The sequence below is a fragment of the Aplysia californica genome, unplaced genomic scaffold (genome assembly GCF_000002075.1).
Source record: "Aplysia californica isolate F4 #8 unplaced genomic scaffold, AplCal3.0 scaffold00284, whole genome shotgun sequence".
Lineage (NCBI taxonomy): Eukaryota > Metazoa > Mollusca > Gastropoda > Aplysiida > Aplysiidae > Aplysia > Aplysia californica.
In genome coordinates this window covers 692667-709731 of record NW_004797554.1, presented here as the reverse complement: position 1 = coordinate 709731, position 17065 = coordinate 692667, and the positions used below count along the sequence as shown (strand labels likewise).

At 40.1% G+C, this 17065-nt stretch overlaps 1 protein-coding gene across 5 annotated transcripts in view; it reads right to left on the bottom strand.

Moving 5' to 3' along the window:
* LOC101852938 (protein FAM135A) overlaps positions 1-17065 on the bottom strand; it is a 48895-nt gene that overhangs the window by 23287 nt on the left and 8543 nt on the right. For 3 of the 5 annotated variants that reach the window (XM_013084306.2, XM_013084307.2, XM_013084309.2), the window contains exons 2-12: positions 15872-16011; positions 14473-14543; positions 13663-13836; positions 12942-13026; positions 11711-11867; positions 10940-10989; positions 10220-10375; positions 9580-9653; positions 8792-8952; positions 7350-7712; positions 94-1092 (exon numbers count right to left, since the gene is read on the bottom strand). In XM_013084306.2, coding sequence (XP_012939760.1) covers positions 94-1092; positions 7350-7712; positions 8792-8952; positions 9580-9653; positions 10220-10375; positions 10940-10989; positions 11711-11867; positions 12942-13026; positions 13663-13836; positions 14473-14543; positions 15872-16011 — 2430 coding nt within the window. The remainder of the gene's footprint in view (positions 1-93; positions 1093-7349; positions 7713-8791; positions 8953-9579; positions 9654-10219; positions 10376-10939; positions 10990-11710; positions 11868-12941; positions 13027-13662; positions 13837-14472; positions 14544-15871; positions 16012-17065) is intronic. The other 2 variants (XM_013084310.2, XM_013084312.2) reach the window with 2 other exon arrangements.

Genomic DNA, 17065 nt, shown 5'->3' with positions numbered 1-17065 from the left:
AAGCAGGAAAATCTGACCAGCTGACTCGTTATTAATGGTAACTGATGTTAGAGAAATTAGAGTTAGGGGAATACAAGCTGGAGTTTGGCTTACCCGTGGCAGCTGCCGATTTCTTGGTTGAGGATGAGGCTCCGGCCGAAGGGGACGGAGAGGAGCTCTTCTCTTCCTGTGATGAGATTTCGCTCCCCAAGGCACTATCGTTGTTGCTTTTCATATCCACCAAATCAGAAGATCTTTCTGAGACAGAGGAACCAACGCCTGATGATGATGTCCCTGCAGATGATGGTTTGGAATGTTTGGACGTAGATGATTCTCCTCCCCCACTCACCATGGCCGAGGAAGCTTTTCCGTCTGCTGAGCGAGCGCTGAAATCTTGTCGGTATGTCTCTAGCACGTCATCAAAGCCATTGGCCACATTAGTGTCATCATCGCTGAAGTCATCGTCATTCATGGAAGATATTGCTGTGAGAAGTTTGGACGGGGAGGCTTCCTCTTCCCCTATAGCCTTAGAAAGTCCCTCCGCTAGCTCTTTATAGTCACTTTTGCTCAGACCAGACTTACTCGCCTCCTGTAACGAAAGCTGCTGTTTGGCCTGAGACGAAACTTTGGCTTGAGGAGAACTGTGAGTTTTCGACACATCCTCAGAAGCTGCCTTTGACCCCCCTGCTGCGCTTGGTTCCTGATGACTCGGAGGAATTGGGGGTTTGGAGGTCACGACCTGGGTCGACACACTGACACTACCGCCACTGGTGTCCTTCCCTGCTGACTGGGTCGACACACTGACACTACCGCCACTGGTGTCCTTCCCCGCTGACGAGGGCAACGTCTCGCTGGGGCCACCGACCAGAGTCACATTAGAGTCACTGGGCTCTGACAAAGTACGGGCACCGGACGTTGTGCTATTCTGCCGTTTGGTAGGGGTGCCGGCGGCGGGTGAGCTGGAGACAGAACTCCCCGAGCCCATGACCGACGCGTCTGCTGCTGCGAAATCTGCCAGAGAGTCGGAGCTGCCTCGGTTCATGCAGGCTGATGGAAGAATGGAGGAGAGTGAAGACATGCTGGTTGTTTTGTCCAACTGGGCGTGCACGGCACCTGTGGTCAAACAAACTCAAGTCAATTTTTCCTATAAAAAAGCCAGGGTAGACAGATTTGTCAACTTACATTAAAGGCCTTTGTTAACTTACATTAAAGGCCCAAAACACATGAACTGGAAATATACTTAAATATATCGGAGAGTAAGCAATGATAAAGATACAGTTTTATTTTAAAAGATTATACTTTTATTGAGAATGAAGGCCTGTAGCTTCTACAGATATAGAATATTTTAAAAAAAGGAATATATTATGCTCTTTAAAATCCTTAAAAGTCAATTAAATTTGAGAATGTTGGGAACATATGAAAAAATACCAACATAACATCATTGTTGTATCAATAACAAAATGTTAACCATCATTAAGATTCAAGCATTTATGTACTCATCGGTAAAATGAGATAAGCATATCTGTTCTTGACTTTAGCAAAACTCTACTCCAAAAACCATTTAAAGTCTTATTTATTACCAAGATAAATAGTTGAAACTTCTATACACAACCTCACTATACATACAAGCATCTAACTAATAAAAAATCCACAAAAAATCAATCTTCTGATTTTCATATACTGCTGAAGTACTCACGGCTTGAATGATTCATCCACATATACAAAACTCCTTTTAAGGCATTAATCATAAAAACTCTTTTTTAGAGCAAATGCAGAGTGACAATCAAAACAGAAAACAAGCTGGATACTGAAAACTCACAGCCAAACAGTTAAAAATTGCGCATATAAGCAAAACCAGGAAAATCACTGAGAATTCTCCCACTTATGTGTAGTTTCACTATAGGACAAGCAAGTGAACACAATTCAGGTCATCTAGCACTATGAAAGACTGAGACTGACTGCAAGAAATGGCAGAACGAGAGTAAATAAGTTGGACCAATCAGTCTTATCCTCTTACCGCCCGGGCTCTTACGTAGCTAGTCCCTAGGAGGTTGGAAGAATGTCAAATCTATGGTCGGCATTTGGTCTCACTAAAGAATCACATTTCACATTTACGAAGCTCAGACTCATTCAAGGAAGTCAGTGATGGGTGCTCAAGCAAGACAAATTGTGAGCCAAGTGGAAACAGCCAATATCAGAACACGAAACCCCACCCCCCCAAAAAAAACCCCTCCAGAAAGGAGTCAAGAATCATGACCAATAGATAGAAGTAGTACAAAGAAAAAGGGGCACATGGCATTGGGCCTACTGACAGATTCAGAACAAATCTGGTGTCTTTGTTCTGAAATACTTATCATTCAAAGAAAAGGTGAAGAGAGCTCTCGTTATTTACAACAACCAGACACAACAACTGACACTTTTATTTAGACAGGAGGGTCAATAACTCTGAGATGGAAACAAAATAGAAGGTGCAGACCACATTAGAGCGCCTCCCAATCACCTGCATGGGAAGAAAGCATTCTCAAAAAGCTGACTGGCATCTGCCTATTTCAATGTCCAAACAGAGAACGTTTAGCAGGACAGAATAAATCTTAATAAGCACAACCAACACAACTTCTGATAAATGTCTCTTTAAAGCATAGAGTAAATGTACTTAGCCAAGCAGAAACTCACAACAAAACCAAGAAGCAAAGACTTATATACTCCCCCCCCCCCCAACCCCCAAATACACCCCCCCCCAAAAAAAACCCCCAACCAAAACAAACCCTTTGATATGACAGCAATATGCATTGTGAAAAAAAAAAAGAACCAAGGACATGTAATATGTTTTTAAATAAAACTAAACCTGGTTTGATTACAAATGTATCAAAGGTGCCAGCTTGTTATGTGAGTGTAGGAGTTAACGACACAGCAAACATCATCTTGTTAAGTCTAGATGTTCAAAACGTATCAACCTGCATAGACATGGTTTATATTTACAAAAAGGACATTTGACAACAAATGGAGAGTTAAAGGATCAGTATAGATGTATTCATTTTCATCTTATTAAATGTATCTACAAGCATCTATTCATTTTCATATTATTTGATGTACGAACAAAACATGTATTCACTTTAATCTCATTTAGCATACTAAGACAGCACTGGATTAAAATCTAGAATTTGCATTGTTCTTCAATCTGCCAGGAGTAGTCTCTCTATACTGTCTATATGTATACTGCCCTGTGAAAAGTGCAACCCTCTGTGTCTATCTATATGTAAGGCCTCATGGATATTGGCATTTTTCTGGGGGGTTTGCAATTTTTTTCTAATCTTCTATTTTCGTCTCAACACCTTTCATGTCCTTTTAAAAACACATTTCTGTGTGGATGTTACAGAAAAACGTTCATTAAAGGCACAAAAAATGTAAAAGTTCAGATTCCAGGGACTCTTAAGCTTTGAAAGTCATTTTCTCGCCAATTTTACCTCTGAAATCAGTTGTAAATATCTCGACTTCTATATTCAAGATAGATGGGTACTTTTTCCATCAAAAGCATGACCAACAAACAAGTTTTAATGAGATATCAATAACTCCATATGCCCAAAAATGGATGAGCGCTTGATTCCACCGCGTGGTGACACATTTCTATACGTATATTGCCCTGTGAAAAGAGCAACTTGTCGGTAATTGAGTAAACTGGAGGGTTTGTTGCTTCTAAGAGAGAAAACTGGAGGGTTTGTTGCTTCTAAGAGAGAAAACTGGAGGGATTGTTGCTTCTAAGAGAGAAAACTGGAGGGATTGTTGCTTCTAAGAGAGAAAACTGGAGGGCTTGTTGCTTCTAAGAGAGAAAACTGGAGGGCTTGTTGCTTCTAAGAGAGAAAACTGGAGGGCTTGTTGCTTCTAAGAGAGAAAACTGGAGGGTTTGTTGCTTCTAAGAGAGAAAACTGGAGGGCTTGTTGCTTCTAAGAGAGAAAACTGGAGGGATTGTTGCTTCTAAGAGAGAAAACTGGAGGGTTTGTTGCTTCTAAGAGAGAAAACTGGAGGGATTGTTGCTTCTAAGAGAGAAAACTGGAGGGTTTGTTGCTTCTAAGAGAGAAAACTGGAGGGCTTGTTGCTTCTAAGAGAGAAAACTGGAGGGCTTGTTGCTTCTAAGAGAGAAAACTGGAGGGTTTGTTGCTTCTAAGAGAGAAAACTGGAGGGTTTGTTGCTTCTAAGAGAGAAAACTGGAGGGCTTGTTGCTTCTAAGAGAGAAAACTGGAGGGCTTGTTGCTTCTAAGAGAGAACAAACAATATTTGTGGTCTATTTGGTTGTTGTTGGTTGTGGCAGGGGGTTAGGCCTAGCCTATTGTATTGTTTGGCTGAAAGTGTGAGAGTGAGTAAAGTGTGAGTCTGTGTTCAGTTGTATTGTTTGCAAGTTTATAAAAGCAGTCTGAGTTACTACTGGTGGGACTTTTAGAGGAGAGAGTTGTATCAAGGCAGAGGAGGCCTGCTGAGAGAAGAGGTTGTGAAAAAGGCTAGTTAGAGCCTCGGTTCATTTGTGTGTGAAGTGTGAGATTCCAACAATTTTATTATAAGAGACAGCAACAATTCTCAGACTGGGAGCACACTCTTGTTGAACATAGTGAAACAAAAAGCATTGGTTTAATAAAGACTGACCAGTGAATAGCTGTCTGAACTTGGTAAAAATAAACATACACAGCTTGGACATAATTATTCTGACCAACTATTTATTCTTTAAATTAGAGTTTAAACAGTGAACACTCATTTCTTTCTTTCTGTTAGTTTATCAAAGTTTATCGTGCAGTTCCCGCTTACAGTAAGTACTTCAGAATATTTTAATATCAACTCCAGCCAGGCACATGCTTCATTCGAGCTTCAGTGAGTTCAACAGATACACATCAACACAATATTGGTCATTCAGTGCATTGAAAGATAGGGTGAAAATTGTGTTGAATGACATGGATATGAAACAAAAGAGAGACATAGTATTAACTTGTATTTTGTTTACATATGTGTCATTGTCCAAGGATTCAACAAATTCAAGCTTACTCGCTTACTTTCATCTATTAATATTTTGGCTTTCAGGTAAGCAGTTATTCCCTTTCTGTAAAAACTACAACTGCCACAGGAAAAGAACATTTCTGCCTCAATAAGCACTCAGAAGCTCCATTTCATAAATCAGCATCCTTCACAGGATCTTTGGAGAAGCACATAATTTTTTGTGATTCGTTAATATACAAGTCATCTAAAAGTACTAAAATTATCAATTTTATTCAAATTCTTGTGCTTTGCTATTATTTCATAAATGGCATGGTCAGCTTTTGAACTTTTGAAGATAGTCCTTCAGATAGCCAGGTTTCGCTCTTATTTGCCATTTCCTTGATTATGTAACAGATAATGATTCACAAAACTGAATATTTCTAAACCTCGAACGAAATTCTTTGAGAAAATGAGAAGGAACAAATAAAAATCACTCCTTTGTAGATTTTGGTGCCAAGAGGTAGTGCTTGGCCTCAACAAACATCTTTACAGAACTTGCTCCAACCCGAACGATGACCTCCATCGACTTGTTTCTGCTTTCCACTAAGAGAACAAACAAAGCCATCATGCTTCATGTTCTCTTTTTGGTATCCCAGGTAGTACCCAAAGACAAGTTCCCGATGGTATCATGTTCTCTTTTTGGTATCCTAGGTAGTACCCAAAGACAGGTTCCCGATGGTATCATGTTCTCTTTTTGGTATCCCAGGTAGTACCCAAAGACAAGTTCCCTGAGACAACCACAGCGCATTGTCTTTTTAAGTACAGTTGTGCAAGATGATTCCAGTGATTCATCAATACTATAATACTGTTGTGTCCATAGAAGTTGCTTGACCCTATCTGTACGCCCTGGAGTCATTTTGTAATCCCAGGGTTGTATTCTTCACATTTTTAGAATACTTGCAGAGCGAAGATCTCTTTGAAACTTTCAGTAATTCTCAAAAAATCATTTTGACAGACTACTATGCAAAGCGTACGGATCGGATTAATGAGTAAATTTTCTTTTTGGAAAGTGGTGGCACAGAGTTCCCCACGTCGTATGGATACGATAGTAAAACACGACGTATGGATGGGGTTAAAAATACCTTTCTGTGTTTTAAGTGCTTACAGAAACCAATGAACTTTGGGTTAATTCATTGACATGTTTCACTGCTGTGTGCCCATAACCAAACATGTCCTTTCCTATTATTTATTACATATGTAAGTAACAGCTTACAGGGGTTGAAAAAAATATCTTCTATAGTGCTCAAAATGCATATATGGAACTGATCCATTGTCTCAGAAATTGATTGATGTTCTGGTGTTATCTGCAAGAAACTTACCGGAAACATTTAATTTATGTCATGAAAGTTGTGCAATTAGAACTTGCCACAAAGACAAGGAGAACGGATATGGATTAAAAACAAAAGTTTTGATCAAGTAGGAAGTGCAGAAATTAAAAGAAGGTAATAATAAAAGTAATATTAGATCAAGAATTGACTAGCAGTGACCAAAGGGTGAGGCAATATCAAGACAGGCTGATCTTCCGGTGGCTCGAGGTCACTGTGTAACGTAAAAGAGCATTCAGACGACAGGCTTCTGTGCTTTTCCTCGATCTGTCTTAACAATGATTCTCGATCAATTTCAGCAGCACTTCTAGATAATTTTCTCAAAAGATATATGTTTATCCTCATATCTTCATGGACTTAATGACTTTTGTAATACTCCTGATGAACAGTTTTCTTTTCAAGTGAGCTGCAGACTTGTCATGTACATCCTTCTCATTCCCTCTCGTCCCGACACAACCCTGTATTTCTCTCCTCAATCGTTCTTTCTGGGTTCACTGGGCTTGTTATTCCTTCACCTTCAAAATTTTTCCCACTCAAAACATCTAGAATAACCACTCAGAACTTATGACATTGCAATGACTTCAAAACTTATGCACATTATAAAAGACTGTGGACACACTCCAAAGATGAAAGCAAGCATTTTTATAATATCTTTGGGCCCGTCCAGTACTAAAACCGTAGAGAAATAAAAGGTTGAAAAGAGCTTAATCTATACACAACACAGAAGGATGATCACTAGCACTTCAGAAATGTAATTCACATTCTTTCTTGTTTGCTTTTTACACAAGTATCCTTGCTTTAGACACAAGCATCCACTGTTGGAGCATCTTTTGTCACCAGAAGCTCAGCCCAGAATAAGTAAAAATAGCAACACGACATAAATCCTGAGACATGCAGAGAATTAGAAACATGCAGACAAATAGGGGGAGTAGGAAAAGGCCGAGGAAAAAACGTCAATCGGAAAAAGAGAGGCTATACTCTACTACGACAAGACATGGAAGAAAAGAACGAGTCCCAAATCCCGACCTGGCGAGGTGTCTGGAGAGTCGGGGCTGAACGTGCCCAGCTGAACTGCTCCAGAAGGGACAGTATCTGGGATAGGAATTTTCCGATATCCGATGAGAGTGACCCCTATGGGAGGCTTGGCCTGGCCGTCAGCTTTGGCACCCGCCGCCTCGGCTTCGCTACAGTAGTAGGAGGAGGGCCGCTTGAAGCCCTCCGGCCTGATGTTCTTAATGAACTTCTTCTTGGATGAACGCTTACGCATGTGAGGCGAGCCACTGGCCACGGAGGAGGAGGAGTTGGAGGAGGAGCGCTGCCGAGGGGAGCCCGTGACGTCAGCTGCCGATGTACGACTTGATGCAGCAGCCGACACTTTTTGGTATGCTTCTGCGAGTGGTGAAGGACATAGGGTAAAACTCAGTGACAAGAGTTTGCAGTGCATATCTCAGACTCAGAAACAGAGTCTTCTGTAGAATATCAAAAGCATCGCAACCCCCTCCCCCGCAGAAAAAAAAAAACCAGGTACGCGAATTTTACATTTAGAATTTGAAGTGAAATTCTACTATGCATGTTTTAGGCTTATAATGAAACATGAAGACTTTATGGCGCACAGTAGAAATATGATGTCAAGGTAGAAAATTTGATTTTTAGCGGACAGTTAAAAAACTCTGAAGTCTGATAAAACTCTATCCACCGACTAACGATTATAAAAATTAGGCTCTGCAGATTCAGAGTACGAGTGATGTTTTGACATATGTCCAAGCATGTGTGTTAGCATCAACAGGGAGGATCCACATGATCATGCTAGCAAGGCTCAATTCACGGATATCAGAGCGCACTTTTTAACCGAGTTGTAATAAATTCGCACAAAAAAACATCTGACTGATGACACTGATTATTAATTATAATTGTAAATTGCGGAAGAGAAGTGGTAGGAACGGAATGAATTCTCACAGTACTTATCTGCTAAAACACCAAAACAGGAACTCTCTTGTCACTAACTGATATTTCTCTGACTCTCACAAATAGAAAAAGCGGCAAATATCTTGCCAACAAAAATAATTTAAAAAATAAAATAAAATAAAAAACCTATGGGGTTAAGTTTGGCCAAAATTTCTAAATGCAAGCAAAAAACATGAATTGAACTAACATATTGTAACACATATGATGAGAGCACATACACAAATTTGAGAGAAATGTAAGAAAAAGTAAATTAAGAATGAGTGGTATGTGGGACTAACTTACGGTTCATTTAGAAATAAAAAGGGGGTGCTCTAAAATCACTGTCACCACAATACAGGTTCACAAAATACAAACAAATGTAATAAGAAAAGTCGTGCCATACCACAACGTTAAGAACAGCTAAAGGGCTGAAACAATGTTCTTTGCACGCAAACTTCAACTTCAAAGTGAGGTTCAAAACAAAAGACAAAAAACCCAATTGGCCGAACTACATTAGAACTTACGAGGAGGTGGAGCCCTGGAGTCATGATAAATATCTTCAAATATGATAGGTAGTGAGTTCTCGTCTCCGTCTAGATCCGTGCATTCCACAGACAGGGACGGGAGATTGGAGAAGTAAGGAGAGTTCTTCACCAAACTAGCGAGCGACGAGTGTCCATGGACTCTGTGGAATGGAGAGAAATTAGGTTAGCCAAAACTGTCAAGGAATCTCTATTATAGCCCCTATTTATTTTGGTACGGTAAACTTTAACCTCCCTCCCCCTCCTTTTGGAATTTGCTTGACTTAGCGCACACATCCAGGGGTTGTATTACAATTGAGGCAATATTCTGATTGCTACGATGTCAGGTGTGAAACCGCCCTTTTAAGAATGGGAGGGTTAGAATTTACTTTTAACGACATTTTCACAGCTTTTTAAAATTCTGATTTAAATCATTTTAACAGAAAGACTAGAGAAATACATCTGTGTAGCGTCCACTAGCAGTGAACTTCTTACTGAATCGATTTGAATAATTACAAAGGCATTCTTGAACTTGCGCTCAAGATATATAAACAGTAATAAGATTAGCTATTGGTTTAGACTTTACTTTAAACTGCAATATTAAAAACCACATTTTACCCCATTTTGAAGAAGTACAAAAAAAAAGGATTTTGATTTTTAAAAGAAAGTTTTTTGGTACCTTATACAGACTAACAAAACCCCCCCCCTGAAATAATAGATAGCACTGCAATTAGCATAAGATCAGTCTATGTATCATGTACAACTTGATATTTGCTAAACATGTCACTCACCCAGGATCATAACAAGATAAACAAGATGATTTGTTGTGCTCCATGGTGAAGAAACCCTCGGCAAAACGTCTGATCTGTAAACATACGCAGAACACAACCATGTCATTTCTTCCCCACTTACAACAACAAAAACACAACCTTTATAACAATATATACTTTCTATATGGAAATTAGTCATAAAGTATGCAATACTCGACTATATCAAAGACTTGTAATGGTTTCATGTATTTCTAAAGGATAAAAAAAGCAGCACTGTATATTAAAGGCAGTGATTTCAAAGGCTTGCTCACCACTCTTTGTAAGGCTGCCAGAGTATAGATGGTCCAAATGAGGGACACATTTGTCAATGTGATCCTCAGGTATGGTGGAAGGGGGGAGCAACAACAGCATGGTTTGGGGGGGGGGGGGGGGATCATAAAAGGAGCACAAATTCCAAAACTTATGAAGGCCAAAGCAACTTATTAAATACCAGTCCCCCCCCCCCCCCCCCCCCCTAGAGCAACACAGGAAAGGCATTGTTTGGCTGGACAACAATGCCTTTCAAAGTACATGAACAATATTTTATGAAATCCAGGACACATGAAAACCTAGATGAAGGAAGAGGCTACTAAAAGTGACATCATCAACTGAGCTGACTCACCCTCATATTGTGGTGCTCTCGAGCCAAGTACAGGTGCACCCTCGGCTGCCGCAGCGCGATCTCCAGGAACTGCGCCCACAAGATCACGTTCTCCGCACACAGCTGGGTGATGTCAGTAATGGCAGTCTGGATCAGATCTTCTTCTTCCAACACTCCCTGTGAAAAAGCAGAATCAATACAGCTGAAACTTCTTGTTGTTCTGCTTCATTCAAGACATCTGTTATTTCTCCCTTTTTTTCACAGAATCGTTTTATTGTATGGCTTTTTCTTTTTTATACTTTCAACTAAACAAATCTGAGAAACTATAGGACAATAGTAGTTATAATAGTCCAGCCTGCTCTAACCGCCACCTGTATAAGGCAACCACTTGTACAAACCGCCACTTCCTATTCCCCCTCTTGTGTACTTTTCACATCAAAATGACACTGTGTAAGATGACCACCAGTCTAAGCTTGTAAGATAACCACCAGTCTAAGCGTGTAAGATGACCACCAGTCTAAGCTTGCCACTTTTCTTCGTGATAATGGGTGGCCGTCTTAGACAACTTTGACTGTAATTGCAAGGATGCAAACATCATGATACTTGAATAATTTTAGAAAAGGTCTTTAACTTTAAGTAATAAAAACAATACAGCCATTTATTACTCAGCACAATAACAGCACAAATATTACTGTTCTCAGCGCTGAGACAAAGATTTATATATTAAAGTGAAAGGCATACCTGTACTTTCATAACTGCTTCACCAAGTCGGGTATGACAGTCTTTGCGTTCTGAAGAAAAAGGAGGTTAGTTTTATCAAAATTGTTGTCAGCATTTATAACATTTACAGATAATATGCAAAGGCAAGCCTATCATACAATTTAACAATACATGAAAATAGATGATCGCTTTTCTGAAATCTGAATATCTAAGAAGCTACTAGACATCCATTTGGGGTTTTACAATTTTTAAAAAATAGGCGCTTTTTCTCTAAAGCAAGGCAATCATTAAAAACAATGTAGAATTTCTAATCATTAGAATGCAAACCAGATATGCAAAAAAAAATTTATTGTCAAAGTAGATAAAAACATGCAAGGGCCGCACTCAACAAAGGAGAAATGGTTTATCATGAAACGAAATTCTGCATTCACTTGTAAATCTGTTAAAATCATTTCCTACCTCACAAGGATGACATTTACAAGACAATACAGCACTTAATAAGTAAAGATTAAGTAAGAAACATCTGTACAGAGAAAGAAGTGGCTAACCAGGATCGCTGATTTCTGTTTCAGATCTGGCACTTGAAGAAAGAAAATTTACTGGAGTTGAACCTGCTTTCCGGCCACCCATATAAGATCATCTTGTGTACAAACAGCCACTTCCCATTCCCCTGCGCCCTCCAATTTTTAAAAACATTAAAGTGATGCTGTGTTAGCTATCTACCTGTCTAAAGCAACCACTTTTCTCATTGAAAATATAAAGTCGTCTTAGAAAATTTCGATTTGTATTTACCCAGCTGAAAGCTGTTCCCTGGAATCATGGAGGTGAAAAGCTGCAAGTTCTCCTGAAGGCTCTCGTGTGCGGACAGCAGCAGGTTGCATATAGTCTTGTGCATAAGGTGAGCCTGCTGCATGCGAACACTGCTGGTGCTGGCATTGCTTGATGGGGGCTGAGGGACAAGACAAAATAAGAATAGAACAGACATAGAGCCGAACCTGTCCAAGACAACCATCCATTGTTGAGAAGAAAAGTGGACGTCTGAGACAAGTGCTTCTCTTGGACAGTGTCATTATCATATAATAGAAAAAAACACAAGTGGGGAAAGTTGTCGTTTGTACTGGTGGTTTCCTTGGACAGGTGGTTGTCAGAGCAGTGAAATTGATAAAATATTAATAGAAATTGATATGGTGTTTTCACCAGCATCTCAACACAAAATATATACAAGAGGCATCAAGTCAACTTATCACATTTTCCCTTTCTCACTCACACACTCACTGCTTCCCTCACTACTAACACATTATGAGGTAACTCTATGAACAAACACAGGGTTCATACACATTAAATGAAACAATGAAATATTAGCGCAAACACTTTCTTTGGTGAAATGATTATGTTTTTATTGCTAAAAGTAAAAAGGCTTAAAAAAACCTTTCTTGACTTGTTACTTGAAAGTGAAAAACATATGAGTGCAATTTCCACAGTAGTTCAGCCATGACTGGTAAATTTAGAGAGTACATTCTTCCTAAATGACTGACTATGAAGAATTTTCATTATTTTACCACAAAAGATAGAGCAGAAAGGGTATGCCAAATTTGCATGAAAAAAAGGACTGGAGGGCAATTCTCTTGCATCTCTAACAAGCATCTTGAAAAAAATAGAATCAGTATCTTTCTTTCCGTACGCACACATGCACATACAACACAGACATGAACGCACACAGAGACACATACACAGACACACACACATGCACATACAACACAGACATGAATGCACACACAGACACACACACAGACACACACACATGCACATACAACACAGACATGAACGCACACACAGACACACACACACACACATGCACATACAACACAGACATGAACGCACACACAGACACACTCACACAGGCACACACACAGACACACATATATATCAGGAGAGGTTATGTATGCATAACTCTCAAGTAAATAACTGGGATCAAGGACAATTGAAATTCCTCTTAAAAAAAGCAAAAGCAACACATTCTTACCGATGGTGTAGTCTTCTGACCAAAATATACAACTTCCAAAGTCGACTGTTCTAAATTTTTAGAACTTTTCTGGGTTTTTGGCATGCTGTAGAAGATAGGACAAAAAGACCATGACACAGATTGATTATAGTCTCTTTTATCTACCTGTTCAAAGGTACTGAGAGGATATAAAATGCTCTACAATCTTGTGTATAAACAATCCCTGTTTCACTGGCAGCAGAGCAATTCAAAATATCACTTTCTTATCCTGTCCTCTATTCCTCGATTCTAAAGTAGATCTTTATTCTGCAGAGTTTTATGAGTAAAAGTTATAACGTCAATGTGTCAATGTACTCTGATAATTTCCAAGGCCAGATTTGGGCATTACATTAGTTTTCGGCAATTATCGTAAACAGGTCTCTTTAACCGAGATTTCTTTCATTAGATGAAAAGCTCTCAAAATAAATTCATTCGTTTTAATTTAAAGACCAATTTAGCGAAGCATATCCCACTTCTAAGTTTCATACCAAAAGAGGTTCCCGGCATACTGGGAAAACTTCCTCCACAGATAAAGAGTTACACCCTCAACACACATTTCAGATTATTTAGCAAGCCAAGATCCACTGTAGTTAGGTATAACAGGCAGAAAGCACGTATGTAGAGAAATAAAGAAGAGCTGAAAATAAACTTTTATTTTTTGTTTTACTTTGAATGAACCCGTCGCAGTGGACTGTTAACTTACGTGAGGTATGGCTGGTGAATGGCGATGATGGTGCCGTGTATAACAGTGTCAACAGCTGATAGGTGGAAATAATCAAAGAGAACGGGTAAGGAATGATGAAGTCCCTTGGTAGGGGATATGTGGAGCTGCAGCACGCGAGTGCTCGCCATTTCCATCTTGGATTCCGAGTCTGATCTGTGGACGAAAAAATCCTCTCTGCTTTATGGAAAAGGTAAATGACATGAACAGACAAGGGTTTTATTGTATTAAAAAGGTGAAATAAAACAAAAGATTTCTTCAAATGTCTACACTGAGGTAGACCCCCCCCCCTCCCCCCCGTGGGATAATAACACTTAGAGTATCCTACAAGCTGTGGTTTTTTAAAATTACTCTGATACAGAATTATCATAACACAAGATAAGCTTAAAAGCAGAAGTAATTTCTAAAGGCAGTCTGCTTACACTGTGGGCTTTAACAGTCTTGTTAAGAAGGAGGATCAAAATCATGTCTAGGGGAACCTGACTTAAAACGACATTTAAATTTGAGCAAACATCTAATCTTACAATTGATAGTGAAGTCAAGTATCCAGGTCTCCTGGTATGTTGCATATCTGTCGTCAAAGCTTAAACCTGCTCAGTCACTGTGTGGTATGGCGACATAATAAAAAAGACCTCCACTCACATCTAGTCTATGCTCGTCAAGTCAGAAAAAGGACAAAATACTACCCTATTTCATGAGTTTCCTGTGACAAATCGATAAACTATGAATTTATGTCATTTTTCTTGATCATCAAAACATATCTATAAAATACGTGATAGACTGTATACATACGACTCTTCATCTTCGAAACACCACAGCTGAACCTCCAGCCTCAGGTCCAGGTTCTCCAAGTTTTTCTCCAGCTGAAAGACACACAAAGGGATATTTGTGTCTTACTCCATCACTGACACAATTTAGATCATTTAGGAGAAAGGCTGCTTTGACCCCACCCAGTCAAGTACTGAGTAGGGATACAGCAAGCCGAGAAGAAAGGAAGGGGTACTTGATAAAACTACTTTCCCATTCAGGAACTGAACTCAAGTTTTGAGCACAAAACAGTGAACAACCCAACCTTTACTTCGTAAACACCTGTGCCCGTGGGGAAAAGATAAACGCTAATATGTATAGCAGTACAGTATGGTTTAATGCCACTTCCAGCACCATAAAGTTTCACTTCAAAGGCAAGATCACTGGTTTCAACGACCATCTCCCATGTGACTTGGCCTAGTGGCTGAAGAGTAATGGGAGCAACAAGAACAATCTAAATAATCTAAATACATGAACATCCGCATGGACTAGTTTAGTTTAAGTAAGAGTTTTACCACACTTGAAACACAATTAGATCATATAAATGCTGAAGATTGGAGGTGATACTAGAGTTTAACTTATGGAGAAAAGAGAGATGATGATGCTAGGTAGGGGTTCAAACTGTGTTCATATAATTGTTGCCCAATACAAAATCAATCGAGTTCACGGTGTGCTCACAATGAAAGATGGACGAGGCATTAATAAGGACAGGGGTAACAGAGTGCGAGTGCAAGAACAGAGAAGCACATCATCATGAGGATGGTCATTTAGTTTGAGTTTGATTAAAGAGAAGCACATTGACAGAGTAGTGGTCATTTAGAGCTGGGGAGAAGACAGACAGTCAACAACAACAGAGGGAAAGTGAAGAAATAAGACATACCAGTGGCACCCTCCAACCACCCACAATGGTCGTTAAGTGCAGGGAAAAAGATTGACAGATGGACAAAAACAACAGAAGGGAGAGAAGAAGGAAGAACTTCCAGTGGTACCTTTGAATCACCTGCACTTAGGTCTTGTCCCCGTCAAAATATAAAAAAGGATAGAAGAATGTAGAAGAACTTGATGAAAAGAACAGAATAGAAATAACATAAAGAAAGAGACTGGTGTGCATACAGCACTGTGCAAAGAAGGATGTGACAGAAAGAACAAAATAAAAAGAGCTGAAGACCGAGACGTGACAGAAAGAACAAAATAGGTAGAAATTGGGGGGCGGGGAGGACAGAGAGAGAGAGAGAGAGAGAGAGAGAGAGAGAGAGAGAGAGAGAGAGAGAGAGAGAGAGAGAGAGTGGCAACAAAAAGCAGCAAGTGAAGAAGTATGCGATAGAAAGAACAGAACATCTAAGACTGACGTGGGCACGGCACTCCACTCCGTCGCCCACCGTACCTTGCTGCTCTCCACCAGAGTGTGGATTCTGTAGACAAAGATGTCGCCCACGTCCACCTCTTCATTACGGTACAGGATCTCAAACTTCCGGCTCTGTCCCGTGCAGCTACGCCTGAAGGCTGCATTATTTTCGGGGGAACCTGAAAAAAGAGTTGGAGGAATTGCATTGTGTAAGGCCCCATAGACTAGGCTACCGTACTCGCAATCGCGAGATTGTGGGTTCGGGGGGTTCGACCCTCAGCTCGGTCTGATGTTGTGTCCTTGGGAAAGGTACTTTACACGAACTTCCCATTTGGCATGGTCCCTTCGGAGATGGACATTAAACTCAAAGGTCCCATCTCTTAAATAACATAATAATGTTGGCCTGGGCATTAAACCTATACACGTACCATACGTGCCCCATTGACGTAATTTAGACTATTTAAGAGGCAGGCTGCTTCGACGCTGCCTTAAATAGTGTCAACCAAGGCGGTAAAAATTAAAAAAGAAAATAAGCCCATTCAAATTTATTAAGTCTTGCGTGTCATGGCTCGTGAAAATGTCATCTAACCAACTTGAAATAACAATGTTATTATTGTGAAGATTTTACGCTTGCATGGACATATGTAGGCCATAAAGGAGGCGGGCTGCTTCGACCCTTCCTGTCAGGCCAACCAGGGCTGAGTGGGATGGGATGCAAGGCGGAGATATCTGATGAAACAACTATGCCAATCGGGAACCGAAGTCGGGTTTTCAGCAAAAAGACTAACTGTTACTGTTACCGTGTATAATTTAATGCTTGTCAGGTTAAAACGGAGGAGAGAAAGCAACAGACTTCTTACAACTTGTAAAATTTTGAGACAAAATTTATTAACTCAACTCACACTAGCCTTAGTTTTCCGGACCCACCAGTATTCAGGGTGTAGGAGAAGAGTGAGGAGGAAAGAGGAATAAGGCGAGGATGAGGAGGGGGGGGGGGGCAAGGAGGATCAGAAGCAGCGAAAAAATGTGCGAAATTGCAGAGGCTTAACGCCCCTAGCATCACAGTAAGGGTATTGGAGAGGCTCGCTGGACCTCCAAATTTAACGCCCATCTCCGATAGGACCGAGCCAAATGGGAAATTTTGTGTCAAGTGCCATTCCCAAGGACACAACATCGGACCGAGATGAGGCTCGCACCCAGGAGTCCCTGGGGAAAAACAAAACAAAAACAACC